Here is a 25,114-nt window from a genome sequence, read left to right as displayed (position 1 = left end):
TATTTTTCTACTTGTTAAAATTATGTTTTGTGGTGCTTGGGAGGTATTTCTGGTTCTCTGAAGTAACTCTGTGTTCCGAGTTTAACAGATCATTAGTTGGGAAATCCTTTCGTCACGTTGTCTGGCTTTGGGTGTGCCCATCTGCACTGCGTGAGAGTCGAGGCATGAGCTGTAGCTCTCCCTCCCTACTAGTGTGATGTGACCTGCTTGTCTGAGCAGCCCAGCACAGAGTGCTAGAGGAAACAGAACCTCAAGCTCGGTGTCTGTGAGTTTCATGGAATTTATCTCCATGTGACCATCTAAAGGGGCAGTAATGTTTCTGTAAGAGTCATTAGGTACTGATTTGCTGATGGAAGAGGTAAAGGATGGGACTTTAGTTGTGAAATTCAAACGTTGTTCCAACATTTTCTGGTATTTCTTAAGCAAGAAGCAGACTATATACCCTCCCACACAAAAATCTCTCCTATGCATTCAGAACTCTTAAGTATTTGTGATGGAAATTCCCAGGTGAATCTAGCTGAGGAGGAGGAATGGGACTTCACATCATATTTCTTTTCTCATGATGAGCATTACAGACATTTTTGGTAGAACAGCCAGAATGCTTGGAGCTCAGAAGTAAAGATCAAACCCAAACAAGCTAATTCCTTAACCTTTACCCATCTTGGGCTCACAATCAGTTTATTACTCTCCATCTTTGGGTGAATTTGGTAATCCAGTCACCCACAACAATCTTCCAAACTATAGCAAATTCTGACTTACTGTACTTCTATTTTGATCTCTGTGGAATCACACTATATCTGATGTAAGATGTAATTCTGTGATTTCTGCTGTTAATGTAGCACCTGTCCAATGGACAAGTCAAGATTAAAGCATCAAAGACCATTATAAGCCATCGGCAAGAAAAATACAAAACAGAACGATGAGTTTGAGTGATCAAAGAAGGTTAAAAAGGGAGTTCCAGATATGAGTTTGTCTTTTAATGGGCATTGAGAATGAGACATGAACATATACAAAGATATTTTTCTCTGTAGGCACAGGCATTCTACTGAAGAACATAAGATTGGGAGAATTGGGGCTAGGGTGGCACAGTGGTGATGGTGCTGGACTTCCACATGGGTGGCCACAGTTCAAGTTCTGGCCTAATGGCTTGCTTTTGCACTTTACCTCTCTCTCTGGTGAGTACGTGTGCTCTATAGCTAATTAAATAATACTAGATAAAATTAAATAAACAACTCTTTTAAAAATTGGGAGAGTTCTGATTGTTAAGATTTTGGAAGTCAGACAAAAAGGTGAAATTTAATAGCTCAAAGAGTAATTGAGGGGGATTATCTGATAATGAGATGTGGGAAGAGTAAAAAGCAGAGCTTCCAGATACACACACACACACACACACACACACACACACACACTCCCAAAGCTACTGAAGTAAACCAGGCTGAGACAATGGAATTTTAAACCAAGGAATGGCAAGAAGGATTAAAAGGTAAGGTAACTCCAGGTCACATTTCACAAGATGGATGCTGACTTGAGGAGCTAGTGGTAACAGGAGGTGAAGGAAAGGGAGGAGTCAAAGTTGACTCCGACGTTTCTAACCTGAGAGACTGACTAGTGTTGCCAGCACTCATGAGAATGAAGAAACGGGATGGGGCAATACCCAGCAAAAGATGACTAGTGATAAGTTCTGAGCTTCCCAGAACAAAAATCTACATCAATTTGGAGCCAATCAAAATAGAAACTATTTCTCTCTAGGTCCCTCAGTTATTACCATGAAGTCATGAGTGTGCTTGGAAGCTTGTCCATCCTGGACTCACGTACTTGTCTTTCCTTCCATGAAAACATACACGGGAAAGTCAGCAGACAGAGCTAGGCCAGGAACAACTTTACTCCTGAGACTGTCACACACGGAAGATGGCTCATTGGCTCTTTCAACAGAAGACTGCACAGTAATTTCCCCTTGACAATTCACGTACATAGGTATAACATACATGGGTCCCACAAACACCAATTGATGAATCATTTCAGTCTCCCTTCTCGTATTTTCCCCTAGAGGTGCTGACAGGTAGAAAAACCAACTGAGCTCACTTTTACCTCCAAGTTCAGTCTGTGAGAGTGCTAATAGGTGGGATGAGAAAGCAAAAGGACATGCTATAAACCAAACGAACCAGGCCTTTGGATTGCCATTGTTGGCACCTCTGGCCTAGATAAAACCGCCTATCTGCAGGTAAAAACTGGTTAAAATCCAGATTCTAGCATATCATAATCATGTGAACTTTGATGAATTACTTAACATTTCTGCACTTAAGTTTTTCATCATCAAAAGAAGGTAACTAAGATAATGTATGCAAAATACCAGCTCAGTCAGTGTCTGACACAGTAAAATGTTTAATAAGTGTTCATTTCTATTATTATTTTCATGTCTTCCAGAAGACAAAAGGGATCCTAGGCAGGTCAAAAGGTATGCAAGGGCTATTGGATGGCTTTGCATTTACCAAAGTGTTGTGTCACAGCTCACACTGGATGGGTGGTATTTGGTATAACACTGTGATGACCTTGTATAAAATTCAATTGGCAGCTCCTGCCTTCCATCAGCCCTGTCTTCAAATGTGGGAAAGGCTGCTTTTTTATCCTGTGAGGGTCAGGAGTTTGGGAAAAATGACAGCTTGAGACATTCAGGGTTTATTTCAGTATATGGTCTGTACATTGTAATTTCCACTGTGCTTTTATTGATATTTGCAACCATTTGGAAAGCATTGCTTTTCATTAACGCCACAAAAATGCAATTCCTTATTTGACATGACTACATTTTTTTTTTTGAGGGGGGGTAGTCTACTTATCTCATTATGGCAGGGTTATACTGTTTTTGGAAAACAGTTCCACAGGTAATTAACAATTGTTGGCCTGGCCTTTAATTGGAAGGTATTAGTAAAAGAAGACAAACTTGGAGCACATCATAGCTGAGCTTAGTCTGAATGGATTTGGTGTGGGGGAGGGAGCGTGTGCTGTTTTCTTTGTCTTTGCACCTAAGTATGGCATCTGGCTTGGGGGAGGGAGTGTGTGCTGTTTTCTTTGTCTTTGCACATAAGTATGGCATCTGGCTTGGTCCAGTTTTCCTCTTTACAAGCCACTGTATGTAGAGATTACCAGACCTCGGGACTGTTTCAACTTGACACCTGAGTCCATTTCTTCCATATGTGAATGCGAAGAATCAGGACCTGCTGCCAGGCTGAGAAGGCTTCCTTTACCTCGGATTTATGTTTTACAGAGGCTAGTTACCTAAGCTGTTTGTTGCAACACAAAAGGGAGGGAGTGAAAGTAGATGATGCCAAAATAAGTAACTTAATCCGGACGAGTACCCGTAATGCCAGGGACTGCAGCAGTTTCCTTACTAACCACAATCGAGACTTCTCCAGATGACCATCAATCAAAAAGATGATGGAGGGAGTCCTTTGAATCAATAATCACATTTGTTCTGAACGATTTTTCAAGTCCTACAGTTCTGCGTGGCTATTCTGGAAGCAAACTGTGTCCGTGAGATCACAACTCCCATTCTCACCATGGCTAAATTATCAGAGTGTAATCTAAAGTGTCATCCTCCTTTCTCTAAACCTCAGTTAGCGCTGCAGCCTAGAGAGCATTTAAACTCTCCTAAACAGGTCTATGTAGGATTTCTATGATCCTACAACTACAGGGACTCATTCAGATTCAGTTGGATTCTGCATAGAAGGTGAATTTGGAGAACTCTAATACATACGCTGGTGTGCACCTATTCCATATATTTCTTAATTTCATTATAGAGACAGGGAAGAGGTGTTTATATTCCTAAGTTCTGGTTTTTCGTCTATTTTTACAAAATTTAAAGAATGAGACACAAAAATTTAGCACTGACTAATAGCCATAAGAAATGCATGGGGGCTGGCAGGCAATGGTGGTTAAGGGCGCTGGACTTGCACATGGCTGACTATGGTTCAAGTCCTGGATCTGGTGGCTTATTTTCTCCCTCTCTCTCTCTCTCTCTCTCTCGTGTGCGCACTGTCTTTCTCTTTCTCTCTCTTCCCCTCCCTCTCTAGTCAAATTAAAACAAACAAACAAATAAATAAATAAAGTCAAATAAAATAATTCTTAAAAAAAGAAAAGAAAGAAATGCATGGACTGGCCTTGTAGTGCAGCAGTTAAGTGTCAGGTATAGGGAGCCTGATCCCACATGACCAGCCGCAGTTTGAATCCTGGCCCCAGCAACTTCAAAAACTGTGTGTGTGTGTGTGTGTGTGTGTGTGTGTGTGTGTGTGTGTGCCCAAAGCCTGACAGGAGAGAGAAATGGAAGAAAAATGATTATGGTGAGATCACACCCTATTGAGGAGTGCTTTTTCTCTCTCCTGTCTTTCTGGCAAGCACATATGCCCTCTCGCAGTATATATATATTTTTTATTTGCTATCGGGTATGTGCACTCGGTGACAGAGACAGAGAGAGAGAGAAAGAGAAAGGAAAAGTGAGAAAGAATCCACTCCTCAGGAGGGGCGGGGAGATGATCACACTGCAGTCCCTTCTCCTTTATTCTCTTCTCAGGATTTTGAGCACACATGCACACATGACTTGTATATTTTTCAAGCCACAGATCCAGAGCTTGAACTGTGTAGTCAGCCATGTGGGATCTAGCCACCTTAACCACCATGCCACCTAGATAGCTCACTGGCAATAAAATTTTTTCCAAAAGAAAATAAGAAAATGTGAGCATAAAAGCAGATTCTGGAGCTAGACTGCCTGAGTTCAAATCCTGGCCCACCACTTATTAACTCTGCAATCTTGGTCAAATTACTAGTTTCTCTGTGCATTAGTTTTCTCAGCTGTGAAATGAACAATACAGTCGCCACCTCATTAAGTACCTGGCACATAGTATGAGATTAAGAAATGTTTATATTATTGTTACGTATTGTTATCCACTATAATCTTTCAGCATAATAGGTAGATGAAAGAAACAAAGAAAATTAAGACTACCTAAATCCAAACCATCATCTCAAAGTTATTCTCTACCATAAGAAAGAAAACAAGGTAACTGCTTCTGTATAGTCTTAGGTTCTCTACATTACTATACAATGGTACCTCTGATTATAAAATTATATTTTATACTGTACAGATTATCCAGTCGTAATCTTCATTTGGCTCTTATCCATAGGAGTTTCCAACTGTAAGAAGAATTAGTGTGTAAGAGAGTAGGGTATGATACAAATCTCATGGACAAAGAATAAGAAAGGTGGCTTCCAATACTTTTTTCTTCTATCCTCCATGATCGAGTTTTGGCAAACTTCATTCTCCCTGGGGTCAGGTTCCTCATCAGTAAAGTGAGAGGGTTCCTTCTAATAACAAATCAATAAACTTTTTTTAAACCGAGGTTTATAAGGTCTAAGAGACCAGGAAGTATATTTTCAGTATTTGAACTGCCCTATAATTATGTTCTACCCTACCCACAAATGCAATCACTGCATAACTAATTATTATTACAGTATGATAATACATTTATGAGGTGGCGAATTCATCTCCATTCAGAGAATGTATTTTTTCAGTTTTCTCTACATTAGGTCTTGGAGGCACTTGTCACTTTGTGTCTCCATTTTTTTCTACCTAATTTAGTGAAATTATAGTCATGATTTTCTCCAGAAATTTTTAAATGCTACCAGGAAACACCAATAACTAAATGGTGCTATCTGGTAGCATACATGGACTACTAAGACTACTCCTTTGTAGACTTTATATTTCTTTCTTAAAACTTTTACAAGAAGAACCACAATGAGATACCACCTAACCCCAGAGAGAATAAATAAGATTTTAAAAATAAATAAATAAGTAAGCCCTGGTAGGGATGCAATGAAAGGGGAACTTTCCTTCACTGCTGGTGGGAATATAAATTGGTCTAGCCACTATAGAGAACAATAGAGAGATTCCTCAGAGATCTACAAATAAACTACCATATGATTCAGCAATCCCATTCCTTGATATCTACCCAAAGGACAAAAGAACACTTAGTCAAAAAGGGCTCACACATCTATGTTTATTGCAGCGTTATTCACAATTGCTAAGACATGGAACCAACCCAAATGTCCACAAACAGAAGAATGGATTGAAAAAGTGTGGCACATTTACAGAATACTATTCAGCTATAAAAAAATAAGACCCTGGCTTTTGACAGAAAGTGGATGAATATGGAAGTTTACTGCTGAGTGAATTAATCCAGGCTATGAAGGAGAGACATTGTATGTCTCCACTTAATATATACCGAATGTCCACACTCTATGGCCCAAACTGAAAGACTTTAGAGGCTATAGAAGCATAGAAAATGGTTATATATACCAGATACAGTGTGGGAAGAGGGTGGGAGAAGGAGGAGAGCCTAAGGAAAGACATTAAAGAGAAAAATAGAGGGAGAAGACATTTTGGGGACAAAGAAATGGGTTATTATCTGTTGATAACATGTATACTATCCCCAGCTGGACCCATGAGAAATGTATTCATATTGGAACATTCACTTTATTTATGTGATTGAATGCATAAAAGAAATTAAAATAAAATAAAATATGTATTCTTAAAAAAGAAGTTTTAAAAGAAGAACTTTATGTAGCTGAAAAATCCTTTTAAAAAATTAGTGAGAATAAGTTGTTAAAAGGAGTTCTTAAAGTCCTTCTCTATTGCTATCATTAGCAATTGATAATTATCTTAAACCGGAGTATTTCAGAGTATCTGGCCTACTTATATGCTGAATGCATTATAATATATATTTTTTTAATTGCCAGAAAATGCCTGTGCTAACCTGAGGAGGAGCAAGAGAAAGAGGGAAACCATCCCCCATTGGGGTGCGGTTATGTCACAATCCTATTTCCTCCATTTCTCCATTCCATCAGGATTTGGGGGCATGCACACACATGTGCCTGGCATGTTGTTTTAAGCCACTACAGCCAGGATTTGAACTGTGGCTGAAATGTGGGATTTGGCTCCCAATGCACAGTGCTTAACCACTGAACCTCAAGGCCAGCTCAAGAATGCATTATTTTTCAAATCCATGCTACTTAAGAACTGTAAGAATACATATATTCCAATAGTATAAGAAGATTAATTTATTATAAAGAACTAATATACATATAATATGAAGAGAATAAATGTATGCTGTTTCCATAAACAACCTAATAAAATCTAATCAACAACTCTACATAATGACTTATGCAAAGATTCTTTAGAAATAAAGTACTAGATGGGGCCAACAGGTGACGAGGTGTTTGAGGTGCTAGACCCTTACATAGCCAACTGCGGTTCAAGTCCTATACGTGGCAGCTTGCTTTCTCACTTTCCTTCTCTCTGTCTCTCTGTCTCACTCTGGTGAGCACACATGCTCTATAGCAAAAATTAACTGATAATAATAAATTAAATAAATCAATCTAAAAAAATAAAATAGGCTGTTAGTCAGGTGTAAGAAATTATTTATTTTAGCACTAGGAACTTAAATACTTTACACTAATTAAGTTTATATTTTCTTTAGAAATATCCTATTGTGGGGGCTGTCAGGCGGTATAGTGGTTAAGAGTGGTGGACTCCCACATAGCTAACTGCAGTTCGAGTCCCTGACTTGGCAGCTTGCTTTCTCACTTCCCGTCTCTTTCTTTCTCTTGTTCTGTCCCTCTCTGGTCAAATTAAAAATAAATAAATAAAAATAAAATTAATAAAATAATTCTTTTAAAGCAATTTTTAGAAATATCTTATTTTGTGTAATTTAAGTAGATTCCATAATAATGGATGTCATCCTATTTCTTTTTTTTTTTTTTTAAGAGGTTTTGCTTCAGGGCACATGCGCTTGCCAGAGAGAGACAGAAACTATAAAAGGGAAAATGAGAAATCATCCCTGAGATAGGATGACCAAACTGCAATCCCTTCTCCTCGCAGGTTCTTGGGCATGCATGCACATGCACCCAGCATGAATTTCAAGCCACCGGATCCCTGACTCAAACCATGGTCAGCTATATGTGAATCCAGTGATGTAACCTCTCCACCAACTGCTAACACACCATCCTATCTCTTAGGTCTGGATGCTTAAAAAACACCGTACTTATTCTGAGAAATCACTAGCTTGTTACTCTCTTCACAAAACAATTCATCGTTGCATTCTTTTATATAGTAAGTTACCATAATTTATCTGAAATTCAATCTGATTTACAGGCATTCGACGTACAAGGAAACTTTTTAGGAGATGACTGCTTCATGAAATGTGAAATATCCGGCTTCACCTCTAAGAAAACTGGCTCCAATGGACAAAGAATAACAAAAACAGCCCCTTTTCAAATCACTGGAGTTAAAAAATCTCATTCTCCTCTATTCTGAGCATCTTTGAGTCTTTTCTGCATTTCCTTTATAGATCCAAACTTGACAATGGCAAAATGTAACTGAACTTGATTAGAAAACAATCTTCTCTTCGACTAGACATGTTGACACATTTGCACCACTCAAGTACCAGCTCTGAGAGAGAAGAGATTTTCTATGGTCCTCTGATTTCATTTGTTCAGCTCCGTTAACCAAATACAAGTCTATGGTTTCCACGAAGGTAAGGGATGATCTAGCCTGAGATTGCTGCTCATTTGTGAAACTGATGATATGAATAATAAACGAGTAACAATTTTATAAGGATTCAAATATACTCTGGTTTCTACATGCTTCATATTTTCCAAGATAAATATTTACAGACTCAACTTTCTGACTAGGAAAAACTGGAGGACAAAAAACATAAACTGTGTGTACAAATAATGTCCAAGTGGAAACACTATTCAAAAAACTAAATTCTAGATTGAAACACTAAAGCGGTACCAAAATAAATTTTAACTAAAATCCACAAAGTAGGAAAAGAAACAAATCTCATTTACTTACAAGTTGGCTTTGCTGTTGGAGGAAATTTGGTTCTTGTAATAGCCAAAATTATAAAAATAATGACTGGCCATAAGATCAAGACGAGTGTCCAGAGCTGCAACAGAATGACAGAAAAAGATATTAACTATGTGGCTGAACCAAAAACACAAAACCCTGTTGCAAGACATATGTCATACTTTTGGGTTGTCAGCAAAGTCATGACTCAGTTTTGCATAGGAAAATGTAGAAAAATGCGTCATGACCTTCCTGATGACCTAATATAATATTGTAACACAAGCCAGATATCTGAATATCATTAATAAGAAAGAAATAAGAAATTTTTTTAAAATGTAAAACACTTCTTACTGAATATATACATGATATTTCTGACCTTAAACCTTGAAATAATCTTCTGGAACCCCTTTTCTGGTCATTTCTCATGACTGTACCAAAAGTAACCATTATTTTTTTAATTGCTAGAGGGTACATGCCCTTGCCAGAGAGAAACAGAGATACAGAGAGAAAGAGAAGAAGAAAGTACTGCCTAGTGGAGTGTGGTCATGTCACCATCCCTTCTTTGTTTCTTCTTCCCATCAAGATTTTGGGCATACATACACATGCCTGAAATATTTTTTGAGTTTCTGGGGCCAGGAGTGAAACTTGTTTGTCCATGTGGGATCTGGATCTTTAATAACTAGTCCACAGAATCAGCCTAAGAGTGATTATCAGGGCCAGCAGGTGGTGTGGTGGTTAAGGTGCTGGACACTCCCATATGGCCAATCATGGTTGGAGTCCTGGACCAGATGGCTTGCTTTCTCACTTTCCCTCTCTCTCTTTCTCTCTCTCTCTCTGCATCTCTCCCTGGTGAAATTAAAATAAATGAATGAGTAAATAAAATTAATTAATATAAAAACAATGATTATCATTAAATTTAAATCTTCATGGTAGATTGTTTACTTTAAATATCCTTTAGTTTCCCAATTGTTTATTGAATAAGACTCAACATTCTAAACAGAGCATAAAAAAATCCTGCCTAATTTCAACGTAGGCCTATCTTAACACTTCCAATATCAGCATTTTACACTGAGCCACAAAGACTGGTGTGTGACATTGGGAATTGGCTCTGTAAATATTGTTGAACAAATGAATGACTGAATGAACCAGTAAATGAATAACTGAGTCCATGAGTGAATGAGTAAGCAGGAACTTAAGAGTCCTACGTAACTCCTCTATGAACATATAAGACCCTGTGTCTGCTTCTATCATAGACCTTAACATATTGTTATAATCAACAATATTTTTGGCCAGATTCCTGAAATAAACAGGCAGCTCTTTTATGGTAGAGAAAATACCTTATTCATCCCTGAATTTCTACTACCTGGTGCAAAATAGATGCTCAAAAAATGCATACTGCACTGAAATTTATATGAGAGTTTTCACTCTAAGGCATTTTAGGAACTGCCTTCTCTCCCTATGTAGACATGATTCAGTTCGAAAGACACTAACTTCTTAATATTTTATATTCCTATAAAACTGGCTCCACAGCAGTGAAAAACATATATTCACAAGATCATTAACTATGATATGCAAATAGTTGTACTGCTCAAAGCAAACCACAGAGAACAAACCTTACCTATATTCAATAACATTGAATTTGGAGCTGTGTTTCTGTCTGGTTAAGCAGTCAGAATAGTTATCTTTCCTCTCCCACTTTCAAGAGATGATTTTCTTCTGCCAAATGTGAACCTTTCTACCCGAGGATCTTCAATTCTCAAAGAAATCCATACTCAATTATTTACCCTTAAGAAACTCCTAACCTAAATTTTCTACTAAAATCTCCATGTGTCTCTGAGATCATTCCTGTCCTCGCTGATAGGCCTTTCATCAACTTCTCGGACTCTGGATATGAGGGCCACTTTTATAAAATGGAAGAAGTCCACTGTAAATCTAAGGAATCCTAAAGTAATTAGTTTGATCGTATCTGAAATGTACCAGATAGGCTGAACTAAATTTAAAGCATTTCTCAAGTATGAATGTGTATGCAGATTCACCTGCAGATCTTGTAAACATATGGGCTTGAATTCAGTCTCTGTGAGACAAGGCCTGAGAGTTTGTATTGTCCTTTTTTAAGAGGCATTTTTGCTATAGGGCACATACACTCACCAGAGAGACAGAGAGAGACAAAGAAACAGAAAGTGAGAAATCATCCCCCAGGAGGAATGGTCATGCCACAATCCTTTCGTCTCCATTCTCCTCCTGGGATCTTGGTCACACAAGCTCACATGCCTGGCATAAGTTTAAGCCTCTGGGTCTGGGACTTGAACTGCAGTTGGACATGTGAGAGTCCAGTGATGTAACCATTATGCCAAGTGATATAACCATTATGCCATCTGCTGGTCCCTTCGAGCGTCTGTATTTTTAATAAGCTCCCAGTAGGTGAAGGTGATGCTGGTGGTCCATTTACCATGCTAAGCAGAGTAGATCTTGTTGGATACCACGCTACCTAATGAGCAGGACCAAATATAAAGGCCTGGGATATTTTCGTTGGAAAGTTTCTTTGAGATCACCTAATGGATAGAAGTCAGGACTTTTATAAGCTTGGATAGGAGAGAAAAAGATTCACTTACTTTCCCTAGTTTGTAACTGAAATTTAGCATTTTCATTAATGATGCTTGTAGGCCATGAGCTACAATATTATTAGAAACACATGTAACTTGGGGACCAGCAGATGGCGTAATGGCTATATCACTGGACTCCCATGTAGTCGGCCATGGTTCGAGTCCCAGACCCAGTGGCTTAAACTCATGCTGGACGCGTGTGTGTGTGTGGCCAAGATCCTGAGAGGAGAATGGAGGAGAAGGGATTGCAGCATGGCCATCCCCTCTGGGATCACTTTCTGTCTTTCTGTCTCTGTCTGTCTAGAGAGCACACGTACCCTACTGGAAAAAACTCTACAAAACAAAACAAACCTGTATTGTCACCAGTATATTTCGTGGATCCGTTTTTTTTTAGTTTTTAAAAGAATTATTATTTATTTATTTTTAAAATTTGACCAGAGAAAGAGAGAAAGGGAAAATGAGAAAGTAAGCCACTACATCTGATACTCAAACCATAATCGGCCCATGTGGAAGTCTAGTGCCTTAACCAACATGACACCTGCTGGCCTTAATCATGGATTTTTTTTTTAATTATTTTATTTAATTTTATTTATCATCATTATTATTATTACTATTTTGCAGTTTGATCAGAGAGAGACAGAGAGAGGGAAAGTGAGAAAGCAAGCCACCAGGTCCAGGACTTGAACCGCAGTTGCCCATGTGGGAGTCTAGCACCTTAACCACCATGCCATATACTGGCCCCAATCATGGATATTTTTAAAACATATTGGAGTCGTTGAAGATATATCAAAGTGCTATTTATATTCATTACAATGTTAAAATTATGGTACTTATGAGTTTACCACTAGAACTTTTATTTAATAATATAATACAGAAACATATTATGTCATAAAACTGCTTTTATTTTAACTTAATTTTATTAGTTTGCTATAGGGCATGTGCACTTGCCAGAGAGAGAGAAAGAGAGAGAGGGAAAGTGAGAAATCTCCCACCAGGGAGGATGGTTATGCCACAGTCTCTTCTCCATGCTCCTCGGGATTTTGGCCAGGCAAACACATATATCCAGAGTATTTTTCAAGCCACTGGGTTTGGAACTGGAACCCTTCAGTTGACCCTGTGAGATCCAGCCACATTAACCTCTGTACCACCTCCTGGCCCCTAAATTTGCCTTATAATACTTTGATAACTTATCTTCAATATAATTGCTTTTATTTATAATCTTATTTATGTTATGAATATGAAAAAAAATTTAAAATGGCCAGAGGCTTAACTAGATGGCCAAAAACATTCATGTATCAAAGACGCTTAGGGCTCTAAGCTCTCATCCAACTCCCTTTTTTAATTCTCTGGGGTGCAGAAGGCTAGCATAACTTGTCCAAAATTGAATATCCAGTTGAAAAGTACAGCAGGGGTCATGGATCTAAATCTCAAGATATATAGGCCAGGGTTTTTGTAATTATTGTGCTTCTCTGAGTGGCAAAAAGGAAAGCATTATAGAAAACGTGTTGGAAAAATATGTGTGCTACAGACATATAAGATGCATTATTCTAGCCTAGTCTCTGATATATTTGAAAATTAGTCTGTCCTTCAAAGATCCTGGCTACAAGGCACCGCTTTTATTTTATGTGATTCATTTGAAATGCAGACTATAAAGAATTAAGGTTAAAAAAAATGAACGGTTGTGGATTTATTGGGTTTGTATTTGAGGCCATAGTTATTCTTTAAAGAAGTATCCATCTGAGTTGACTTAGTGCCCCGTAGTTACTTTAGGAGAATCTATTCATTTTCTATGACAGCCTCATGAAAATTCAGTGACTGAGATCAACTATTCCAACACAAATGTACAGCTACAAAGAAGGGACATATTTTGTAGATATCTCTGCATTGCCTTTTGATTGATCTCATGTGATGATTTCACGCAGATATTTGGGTAAATTTTGAAATTAATTTCAGACATGTTAAGTGCAGGCAAAAATGTCATCTTTATCAGAGAAGATAAGAGGACTATAGACTTTGTTAAAGGTAAAATCTACAGAAAGCTCTGGGACAGCAGATGGTGTGGTGGTTAAGGGTCCTGGACTCCCATATGGTCGACTGTGGTTTGAGTCCTGGACCCTGTGGCTTACATTCTCTCTCTCTCTCTCTGACCCTGTCTGGTCAAATTAAAATAAGTAAATAAATAAAAAGTTAAATACAATAACGTTTAAAAGGAAAAGAAAAAAAAAAAACTACACAAAGCCCTTAAATCTACTATCACAGGATATTCCTGGAATTTTAGGTCAGAAAAGTTCGGAGAGTGTTTCTGCATACTGAACACGCTTTATTTTAGAGGAATAATAAATACAAAAAACACTCCATACTGCAATCTCAGGAATGTTAAGGTTGACGAGTTAATCGCTAAAGCAAGAAATAAATAAAATTTAAATTTTCATAGCAGCAGGATTGCTCTCAACACCATTCTAAATATTATCAGAAACCACCTAGAAGCGTATGCCATGTGAAGGATCCAAACACCAAATTGATGAGCTGTGATTCTTGTTTGTTTGAGGGAAGGGCTAATATATTGATTTTTACACATATATAGACATAGGAGCTACCTGAAAACATTGGGGGAAGCTGTTTTAAAAGTGTAATATTGGGCCAGCAGGTGGCGTGGTGGTTAAGGGCATTGGACTCCCACATGGCTGACCACAGTTTGAGTCCTGGATCTGGTGGCTTGCTTTCTCGCTTTCCCTCTTTTTCTCTCTCTCTGACTCTGTCACTCTCTAGGTAAATTAAAATAAGTAAATAAATAAAATAAAGTTAAATAAAATAATTATTTTTTTTTAAAGTGTAAGAGTTTAGGGCCAGCAGATGGTGTGGTGGTTAAAGCCCTGGATTCCCATATGGCCAACCATGGCTTGAGTCCCAGACCTACTGGCTTGAAACATACTGGGCACATGTGTGTGAGTGACCAAAATCCCAAGAGAAGAATGGAGAAGGGATTGTGGCGTGGCCATCCCTCCCCACTCCCTAAGGGATGATTTCTCACTTTGTCTTTCTTCATCTTTCTCTGTCTTTCTGGTGAGTTCATGTGCCCTATAGCAAAAATCAGCCCCCTCCCAAAAAAAAAGTCTAGTGTCTTTGCTAATATTTGAATTCCATCACCCTGTCTTTACATTGCATTTGTACTCCACTGTTCTGAATTTTTGACGCCTAAGGCATATGCACATTGAATTGCTTATAATTTCTTAGTGGGCCATGGCCTTTGTGTCCTTTAATTTCTCCACTTCATTTTCTACCGAGGTGTCCCATTCTGTTCTCTTTCTCTCCTCCTTCCCTAACTGAAAAATTCAGCCTACAGGTCTTTTTGTGTGACCTAGCAAGGTAATTTGCCTCGCTAAGCCTGGGTGTGGTGGGGTGGGCATAGTGACCAGTGAGGGAAGCAGGCTCCCAGCAGAGTGAAGAGGAGGTCAGCTGTGAGTGGCCAGAGGTGGCGTGACAAAGCCCACATGAGGTGAAGAGAGTGTCAAGCAGAGAGAGAAGGAAGAGTCAGTAGCAGGCAATTGGTTTCATACAAGGAGGCTGACCAAAACAGTAAATATATCCCCCAACTTGGGAGCCAGGATTTTCACTATCCTTTAGGGGATATACAAACATGGAAAAGAAGGAAAGTAGAATAAACTCAGTAGTGTTGGATTAGAATTAATGATATAGACATAAGCTCCTTGTTTCCAAAATGTATAAAGAGACAAATGTATAAAGAGACATAATACATAAAAAATAAAGAGATAGAAGTGTGTACATTCATGTATGTGTGTAGTACTAGCTTATGTATTTCCTTATTTTTGGTCCCACAAGTTATTTCTGTATACCTTCTTTGTTCCAATCCCCTAACATCCATTTTTCCCTAGGAAATGCTAGCTTCTTTGGATGGACATCTGTGTGCTGTGATCATTGCTATCAGGGTGCCACTATTTACAAGCCTGGACACAGATAGACAATATTACATAGAAGGTAGAGAAAGATAAATAGATGATAGATGATAAATACATAGATCAATAAATACAGATAGGTATGTAGGTAGATTGATAAACAGAGGGAGAAAGATATACTGCTCAAAGAACATCAAAGAACAATGACACACACAAGGACACAGATGCCATACCATGGCCAACTGTAAGTAATGGTTTTGACTCACTACCCAAATTAAACATTGCAATAGATTGCAATGGGCCAGAAGGAGGCTTGGACGTTAAGGCACTGGAATCTACATGGCCAACTGAGTGGTTCAAATCCTGAACCCACTAGCTTGGAAATCATACTGGGCACATGTGCATGTGTCCCTAAGATCCCAAGAGGAGAATGGAAGATAAGGGATTTTGTTGTTATCATCCCCCCTTGAGGGGTGATTTCTCTCTCCCTCTCTCTCTCTATCTTGTGACTACAGAAGCCATATAACAAAAAGTAAAAACAGAAAACAATATGATAATAAAAGACTACATCTGATTAATGAAAGAAGAGATCTATTAGTCTGTATAGATATATAAAAACTTACTATCAAATGAATAAATAAACTGAGAACTTGATGAGAAATGGGATATGTATATGGTTTCAAAATACTTCCCACAAGATGGAACAAATGGACCTCATGCACAACTCGATGTAGTGTACTAGGAAGAAGATCACATAGCTCTTGTGATAGTCTGCCAAAAACGAATAAGCTGACTCTACAAAAGGGAAATAACAGATATTCTATAAAATCGGTCTTGAAGGTTCAAAAATGTCAGGATCATGAAAGTCAAAGAAAGACTGAGAAACTGTTAAAGACTAAAGCCATGAAAACTAGATATAGCACAAGATTGATTCTGAACTGGGCTTTAGCTATGAAGAACATACATCCTACAATTGAAGCTTGAATTGAGTCTGAGGATTTGAGGATGGTACTGGGTTATGTTTCTTTATAGAAAATGTACACTGAAGTAATGGACATCAATATTAAATGGATCTAGAAATAAAAGTTACTTACACTGTTTTTTAACCTTCCTTAGGACTTTTGCCATGGGGCATGTGCACTTGCCAGAGAGAGAGAGAAAATGAGAAATCACCTCCTGGGGGTATATCTATGCTGCAATCCCTTCTCTGTTCTCCTCTTGGGACTTTTGGCATGCACACACATGAGCCTGGCATGACTCTTGGGCCTCCATGTCCGGGACTCAAACCACAGTCAGGTATGTGGGAATCCATCACCTTAAATACCATGCCACCTGCTGGTCTCATAAATTTTCTTCAAGTTAGAAATTGTTGCAAAATAAAAAGGTTTAGAAGTTGTTTTTTAAATTTCCATATTTCTTTTTGAAACTTTGAAAGAAAATATTAAAAGAAAGCAAAAAGATGAAGGGACGGGAAGAGAATTAAAATAACCATGCTTCGTAACCAGAAATTCATCTTGTTGCTTGCAGGTGTTAAAACTTGGGGAAGTAACGATGATGACAGGACACATTTCAGTGATCTTGCAGTCAGTGAAATCGCCCACCCAAAATTATAGCTTTAAATCTTAAAGTAATTTCTTGAAACAATCAAATGTAAATTTACTCAAAAATTTTTATGTAGAGTTGCTCTGTGGTACCTTTTAGCTAAATTGAATTATCTAGTACCATCTGTCTTTGAATTTGCTAAGAAGTATTGTTTTAAGTATTAATATTTGAAAGACCTCACAAATGTGATTTTCTGAAAAATAGGATTTAAGCTTATGATGTTAGCCTAGGTCATTTGCACTCCATTTCCTTGTCAGAACCCTTTATTCTAATTTGTGTTAGTCTACCTGACATCATTCATTATTTTATGATTTTTACTCAAATGTAAATAAGAAGATAAGATATAGATGGCTTTTAAATAGATGTTTTACTATGTACTTTAACTACTTTAAAATATTGTTTGGAAACCATAAATATAATGACCATATCTTTCCTAGGGCAGAGGTCATAGACTGATGGCAGAGAGGCTAAATCAGACTCAAGACATGTTCTGTTTCTGGCATATGGGTTTTATGGCTGCTGTCTTTAATGGAATTTGAATATCTTTGAACAGCCTGTACTCTCTAATTTATCATGGATGCCACCATTCCCTACTGCATTCTGCTTGGTGTATTTTACATAGTCATAGTACCTGTCTTGCCCCTACAAACATTTGAGTTTGTGCCCTTGCACTAGAATGGGTTGCAGTCGGTTTTGTAAGAAATGAATGATACTGAATATCAGTACAATTTCTAAATTTCAGTAGGAAATTTTACCTACCTCTGAAAATGAACAAAAATATAATGTCTAGGTTGAAGAGTCTTCATTCCCCCTGGTGGAATCATAGTCTTAGAGAGTCTTGAGGAAACTTAGAGTTCACTGTGCAATTCAGTAGTCATATAAGGTTTATGCATTCATTAATAATAAGGAATGACTGGGACCAGCAGATGGCACAATAGTTAAGTTGCTGGACTCCCATGTACTTGATACCTGCTAGAGTCTCAGACACAGCGGCTTAAAACTCATGCTGGGCGCATGTGCATACATGCCCAAAATCCTAAGAGGAGAATTTAAGAAGGGATTGTGATGTGGCCATCCCCTCTGGGAGGGTGATTTCTCACTTTCTGTCACTGTCTTTCTCTGTCTCTCTGGAAAATGCATGCACCCTATAGTAAAAATCTCCTTAAAAATAATAATAATAATATTAAAAATAAGGAATGACTGAGCACTTACTGTGTACTAAGCACTGATGACAAAGCAACTCAAGTTTTCAGTTTTCTGAAGAAGGGAATCATTTTTAAAAAATTGAAACTAAATATGACAACAATGCTATGATGTAGGAAATAGTGTAAGAAGAAAATAAATGGACACTGAGTTTAAAACCAGAAAGATAAGAAAGCATCAGGGAGAAGACAAGATACGTGTGCTAGATGGTATGTGAGGAAGAAGGAGAAGACAAGATACGTGTGCTAGATGGTATGAAAAAGAAATGGGAGTCTTTCAAGCAAAGGAAGCATATGGAGGAAGACCCACAGATCAGAAAGAGGGTGAAATATTCCAGGAACAGAAATAAGTTCTGTATAACAGGCACATTGAGAGTCAGGAATAGCATCTCTGCCCTATGGTTATATGACCTCTACCTGCATGTTTTTAGTGACTGCAAGTTCACCAGTTCAAGGGACTTATTCATTATCAGCAACTCATATTTTTCTAATATATTTGCATATATTAAAGTAAAATCTCCCTTCCTAGACTACCACCTATTTATCTCAGTTTGGCCTTCTCTTGCACAGGAGAATTTTTAAGTATTTCAAGAGTGACAAAGTCCCCTCTCCTCCTGAATACCTTCAACAAGTCTCTGTTAAATATTGTTTCATATATTGTCCTCAAGATCCATTCTTACTGTTGAGTGGTCCTCTTATAATTAGTGTCACAATTCAATTACAGTACTCCAAAAGATAACAGCTAACATATATTTACTGCTTGGAATGTACCCTATGTTATATTAAACGCTTGGCATCCATAATCTCATTCAACATAACAACCTTACTTTCTTCTGCAGTTGGGAAAATAGAATCTCCCCCGCCCCTTTTTTTTAAATTTTGCTAGAGAGTACATGCAGAGAGAGACAGAGAGACAGGAAAAGGGAGAAAGAACCTCTCACAGGGCATGGTCATAGCAAAATTTCTTCTCCATTTCTTCACCCTATTGGGATTTGGGTTACACACAGTCATCAACCCACTCAGCATGATTCTCAAGCTGCCAGTCAGGGATTCAAACAGTGGATTAGCCACGTGAGATCAAAATGCCCAACCACCAGGCCATGGAGCCAGTCAGGGGGAATAGAATATTTTTTCTTTCTCTAAGAAAGAGAGAAGGAGAGATAGAAAGAGAAATGTAGAGACAGGTAAGTTTTTGGTTTTGTTTTTATAAATACTATAGGGCATATATACTTGCTAGAGAGACAGAGAAAGAACAGGAAAGTAAGAAAACACCCCAAAGGAGATGGCCATGCCACAATCATTTCCCCTCCATTCTCCTCTCAGGATTTGGGGCACACATGCACATAAACCCAGTATGTTTTTCAAGCCACCATGTCTGGGACTCCAACCACAAAGTCAGCCATGTAGGATTCAGGCACTTTAACCATCATGCCACTGGCTAACCCAGGGACATAGAATCTTAAAGTGACTGAATAAGTTTACTTTTCATAAGCTACCAACATGGTATGAATGTATCTCTAGCAAAACTCATGTGTTGGAAACTTGTCCCCAATGTGACAGTGTTAAGAGGTGAGGCCTTTGAAAAATAATTGTGTTCTGAGAGCTCTACCTTTATAAGTGGATTAATTCATTCATGAATTAATAGATTAGTGGATTGATAGGTATTGTGAAAGTGAGCTATTATGAAAGCAGTCCTTTCTTGCTCAAAGATCTTCCACCTTTTACCCTTCTGTAGTGGAATGACCTAGCTAGATTCCTGCACTGTGCTCTTGGATTTAGAGTCATGAGTTGAAAAATCGTGTATCTATAAATTACCCAGTCTATGGTATTCTGTTATTGCAACAGAAAATGGACTAAGAGAGTTACTAAGCAGTAGAGCTGATGTTTGAACCCACGAGGTCTGACTTTAACAACAGCACAATTAATCATTAAGTTATACAGCTAAACCACTATAGAGTAGATTACTGTCTTTCTTTGATCTGAATATTATACATCTATTAGTTTACTTTATGAGCACACTGAAAGTCATTGAAAGGTCTCCTTGTAACCTAGAATAATAACTTTTTATTACAAATGTGGAAATAAATTGCCCAACCTTCCATATATAAAAGACACTGTTTCTTCCTTCCTTTTCTATTTCTTTTTGCATTGTCTTAAAAGACAAGGATGACTGTTACTTGAGGATAATAAGAGGATTCCAAGATTCACATTCTGAAGTGAGAACATGGTGCCTTATATCTGTAATAAACCTTAGTTCCACCCACAAAATGAGGAAATAAAAATCACACAGAGGTTCAGTTAACTGGGCTTTCTCCTATACTGTAACAATGCCATCTGTATAAATAACTCATCTAAAACCTGGGACCAAGAAAGTCTTCTGAAATCAGTATTTACAGATTACAATGCATTTTCGGGGTTGGTAAACTTTTTTTTTTTTTTTTGAGAGGTTTTTGCTATAGCGTGCATGTGCTCACCAGAAAGATATATATAGAGAGAGACAGAGAGAAAGAAAGCAAGAAATCACCTTCTGAGGAGCTGGCCACACCACAATCCCTTTGCCTTCATTCTCCTCTTGGGATTTTGGGCACATACACAAATGTGCCCGGTGTGAGTTTAAGCCACCAGGTCCAGGACTTGAACCACTGTTGACTACATGGAAGTCCAGCAACACAGTCATTACGCCAACTGCTGGTCCCAAGGGGTTGGTAAACTTTTTATGATGAATATGGAAACAATACATTTTTACTAGACTTTATGCCAATTTATTTCTCTATTGCTCCCATTTCTGAAAATCATCTTATTTACTTTTTAACTGATTTACTAAATTGTTAAAATTTGTGTGTATGTGCTGTGTGTCAGGCACTGTAATCAACTGGTAGAGCTAAAGCTTTTGAACAATTATAGGGGATGAAGAGATTAAGATTGTGCAGGACTTGGTTTATTTTCATCTGATTTAGAATAAAATTTGGGGTAAGTTTTCATTTTAAAATTATTTTGATGTATGGATCAACTTGCTCCAAAAAAGGTGAGGTGCAGGTTTCTTTCTCTTGTCATTGTGAAAGGAAGTTATACCAGCGAGGTAGGGATTAGGGCAGAAAGTATCAAGTTTGATCCAAAATGTCAGACTTCGACAAGTTGTGGGAATGTCTGTGACAGAAAAGCTAGTTCTATCATCAACTGAGCTAAAGGGGGATCTATCAACAATTACAATGGAAAATACATTTCTGAAGTTAATGTCCTTCTTCAAGTCAGAAGACTGGAATTAGATTCCACTTCTGTAGATATTTGAAGTCACTTCTTGATACGCCTGTTTAGAATCCATCTCCTTAATGAGTTCTTTTTCTTCCCTTGATTTAGAGATTTTATTTTTTTAATTGACAATGGTCATTATGCATATTTATAAGGTACAATGAGATTTTTCAGTATAAGAAAGCAATGTATAATGACTAAATCAGGACAATTAGCATGTCTATTATCTCAACCATTCATGCTGAGAATATTTTAAAAATACTCTTTTTAAACTGATCTGAGAGATACAGTAAATCGTTAACTATAGTTACCCTACTGTACTTTGTAACACCAGAACTTGTCCTCTTACCTATCTATAATTATGCTTTTGTTAACTGACATCTTTTAATGCCCCATCTCCTCTTCCTCCCAATCTCTCAAAGTCTTTCCTCTACTCTCTACTGAATAAAAGATACTCTCTTATCTTGCATTATCTAGTCTTTGGCCTTCCTCTCTTTGCTGTTACAGGACTTTGTTTCCTGTCATTAACTAGCATCTCATTAGGTGAGCCTCCCTGTTGCTAACCAGCTTTTCTGGAATGTATCTTCATTTTCCCATTATTTTTAGAGTTAAATTACAAGCCCAGCAGGATAGCAACTCCATCTAATTGACTTTCTTTATTACCTAACGTTTCTGTTGGTGCTTAATCTATTTTCTTTGCTTTCTTTTTCAGTATTCATTGCTTTTGCAATAAAATTGAGAATTGATATTACCCCTATATATATATATTTTTTTTTTTTTTTGGAGAGGTTGTTTCACTATAGGGCACGTGCGATTGCCAGACAGACAGAGAGAGACAGAGAGACAGAAAGCGAGAAATCACCCCTCAGGGGGGATGGTCATGCCACAATCTCTTCTCCTCCATTCTCCTCTCGGGATCTTGGGCACGCACGCACACGCGCCCGGTGTGAGTTTTAAGCCACCAAGTCTGGGACTCGAACCGCGGTCGACTATGTGGGAGTCCAGTGACATAGCCATTACGCTAACTGCTGGTTCCCCCCCCCCCAATATTTTTAAAAAGCAATATCTAAGACCTCCTTAGCAGACCTTTTCTTTCATGGACCCAACTCTGACCAGAGATCAGAGCATGAAAGACAGGAGGTAATGGAAAGAATGGACCTATGGTTGGGAAACCTGACTGAGCCTCACATTCATTGTGTGTTCCTGGGTAAGTTTCTCGAGTTCTCTGGGTTCCCATAAAGTTAAGTGAGGTAGACAATCCCAGATATTCTAGAATTCTGATACTTGATTTTACAAAAGAGAAAGAGAGAAAGATGTTTACTTCAAGTACAACTGTGATGGAGCTCTCCTCAAAAATTAAAAATCCCTTTTTTTCCTGCCAAACTCAATATTTAGCTTATTTCATTCCCATTCTATTTCTCAGACTTTACAACTATAAATGTTTTCCCATTTTCTATTCTGCAAGGTCTGGGTTTTGAACAGTAGTGGATTACGTGGAAGTCCAACAATGTAACCATTATGTCATCTGCTGGTCCCTTACATATACTTTTATAATAAATATATTTCCTCAATAATTCCCAATTTGTCTTCACGTTTTTAACTGTATCTCTGTTTTTATTTTCTCTTATGTCATTTGCTTTTCCATTAATATATCTCTACTGTCTTCCCCTCTATACTGTTCTTTTTACCAACTTGCTTTGTAATAGAATCTCTTTAAAAATTAGGGGAGGGGCCAGCAGTTGGCATGGTGGTTAAGTGCATTAGACTCCCACAGAGCCGACTGTGGTTCCAGTCCTGGGCCTGGTGGCTTCCCCTCTCACTTTCCCTCTCTCTCTGTCTCTGTCTCTCTCTGATCAAATTAAAATAATAGTAATAATAATGAATAAAATAGAATAAAATACTTCTTTTTTTAAAAAAATATAGGGGATGGGATCAACAGATGGCGTAATGGCTACATCACTGGACTCCCATGTAGTCAACTGTGGTTTAAGTTCTGAACCCGGTGGTTTAAACTCACTCTGGACACGTGTGTGTGTGTGTGCCAAAGATCCTGAGAGGAGAATGGAGGAGAAGGGATTGTGGTGTGGCCATCCTCTCAGACGGTAATTTCTCACTTTCTGTCTCTTTGTCTCTCTCTCTGTCTTTCTGGGAGCACAAGTGCCCTATAGCAAAAACCTCTCCAAAAAAAAAAAATTAGGGGAGATAGTCATGGTGCTGATTCTTGATATTTTTCTTTAATATTTACTAAAGACCATACCTTTCCAATGTCACACAATTTAATTTCTATTTTCCTGAGTATAAAAGTGTGTGTGTATATATGTATTGGTTAGTTTTTTATAAAAGAAGCTTTTGCCATAGGGCGTGTGCACTTGCCAGAGAGAAATAGAGATAGTGACAGGGAAAGTGAGAAATCACCCTACAGGGGGCATGGGGTGTGTGCACTCGCCAGACAGACAGAGAGACAGAGAGACAGAAAGCGAGAAATCACCCCCCAGGGGGGATGGCCACGCTGCAATCCCTTCTCCTCTGTTCCCTCTTGGGATCTTGGGCACACACGCACATGCGCCCGGTGTGAGTTTTAATCCACTGGGTCCAGGACACGAACCGCGGTCGACTATGTGGGAGTCCAGCAACATAGCCATTACGCTAACTGCTGGTCCCGCTTCTCTCTTCTCTTCCTGGGATCTTGGGCACACATGTACAAACTCCCAGTATGATTTTCAAGCCATTGGGTCCAGGACTCAAATCAGCCAGCCATGTGAAAGTTTGGCAATGGAACCACTACACCATGTGCTGGCCCTTAAAGTATATTTTTAACATATTTTAGGATGATTATAAATGTAGAGATAAAAATACTTGCATTTTAAATAATTGCTTAAGGGATGATCAAGTCCAGTTCTGACATAAAGACTATGTACTCTCTTCAAATTCATATGTACTTTTTTTTTTCACATTTCCTGTCTTATAATTTGCCTTTATTTTCTCTTTTCAAAAATATTAATATTTCCACTTTCTCTTCCTTTACATCTTTAATCTTAACTGTCCAATCTCTTATTTTTCATTTTTTTCTCTGCTTTTGCTCTTATAAAAAATTATTTGTTATTTATTTTTATGATTTCTTTTTAATTTGCTATAGGGCACATGTGCTCACAAGAGAGAGAGAGAGAAGGAAAATGAGAAAGCAAGCCTCCAGGTCTGTGACTTGAACCATGCCTGGCCATGTGAGAGTCCAGTGCCCCAACTACCATGTCATCTGCTAGCCCCAAAGAATTATTTATTTTATCTTATTTATTATTATTACCTTTTAAAGTTTCTGTACAGCACATGCACTCTCCAGTGAGAAACCAAGTTAAGTGAAAAAGCAAGCCACCAGGTCTGGAACTTAAACCACAGTCTACCACGTGGAAGTCCAGTGTTTTAACTACCATGTTGCCTGCTGGCTCCCTTCCTGTTTTTAAAAAAGTCCCCTCAACCATCTTTTCCCTGAGAGATAGACAGAGAGAGAATGATAAGTATAAGGTCCTCATACCACAATCCACCCCCAGTCCCAGCTGGCCCACATCATGGTCAGGCACATTGGCATATTTACGGAAGTCCTGGGACCTGTGAACCCATTTAAACTCAGTCATGCCACCAGTGCCTCCACCTATA

At 38.2% G+C, this 25,114-nt stretch overlaps 1 protein-coding gene across 2 annotated transcripts in view; it reads right to left on the bottom strand.

Annotated features, from left to right (window-relative positions):
• Nucleotides 1-25,114, bottom strand: part of ABCA12 (ATP binding cassette subfamily A member 12) — a 217,443-nt gene that overhangs the window by 189,273 nt on the left and 3,056 nt on the right. For both annotated transcript variants that reach the window (XM_006157460.1, XM_006157461.1), the window contains exon 2: nucleotides 8,900-8,993. In XM_006157460.1, coding sequence (XP_006157522.1) covers nucleotides 8,900-8,993 — 94 coding nt within the window. The remainder of the gene's footprint in view (nucleotides 1-8,899; nucleotides 8,994-25,114) is intronic.

Source organism: Tupaia chinensis, unplaced genomic scaffold, assembly GCF_000334495.1.
Source record: "Tupaia chinensis unplaced genomic scaffold, TupChi_1.0 Scaffold000542_1, whole genome shotgun sequence".
In the NCBI taxonomy this organism is placed as follows: domain Eukaryota; kingdom Metazoa; phylum Chordata; class Mammalia; order Scandentia; family Tupaiidae; genus Tupaia; species Tupaia belangeri.
Note: the sequence above shows the minus strand (reverse complement) of the source record. Positions and strands in the feature narration are given on the sequence as shown.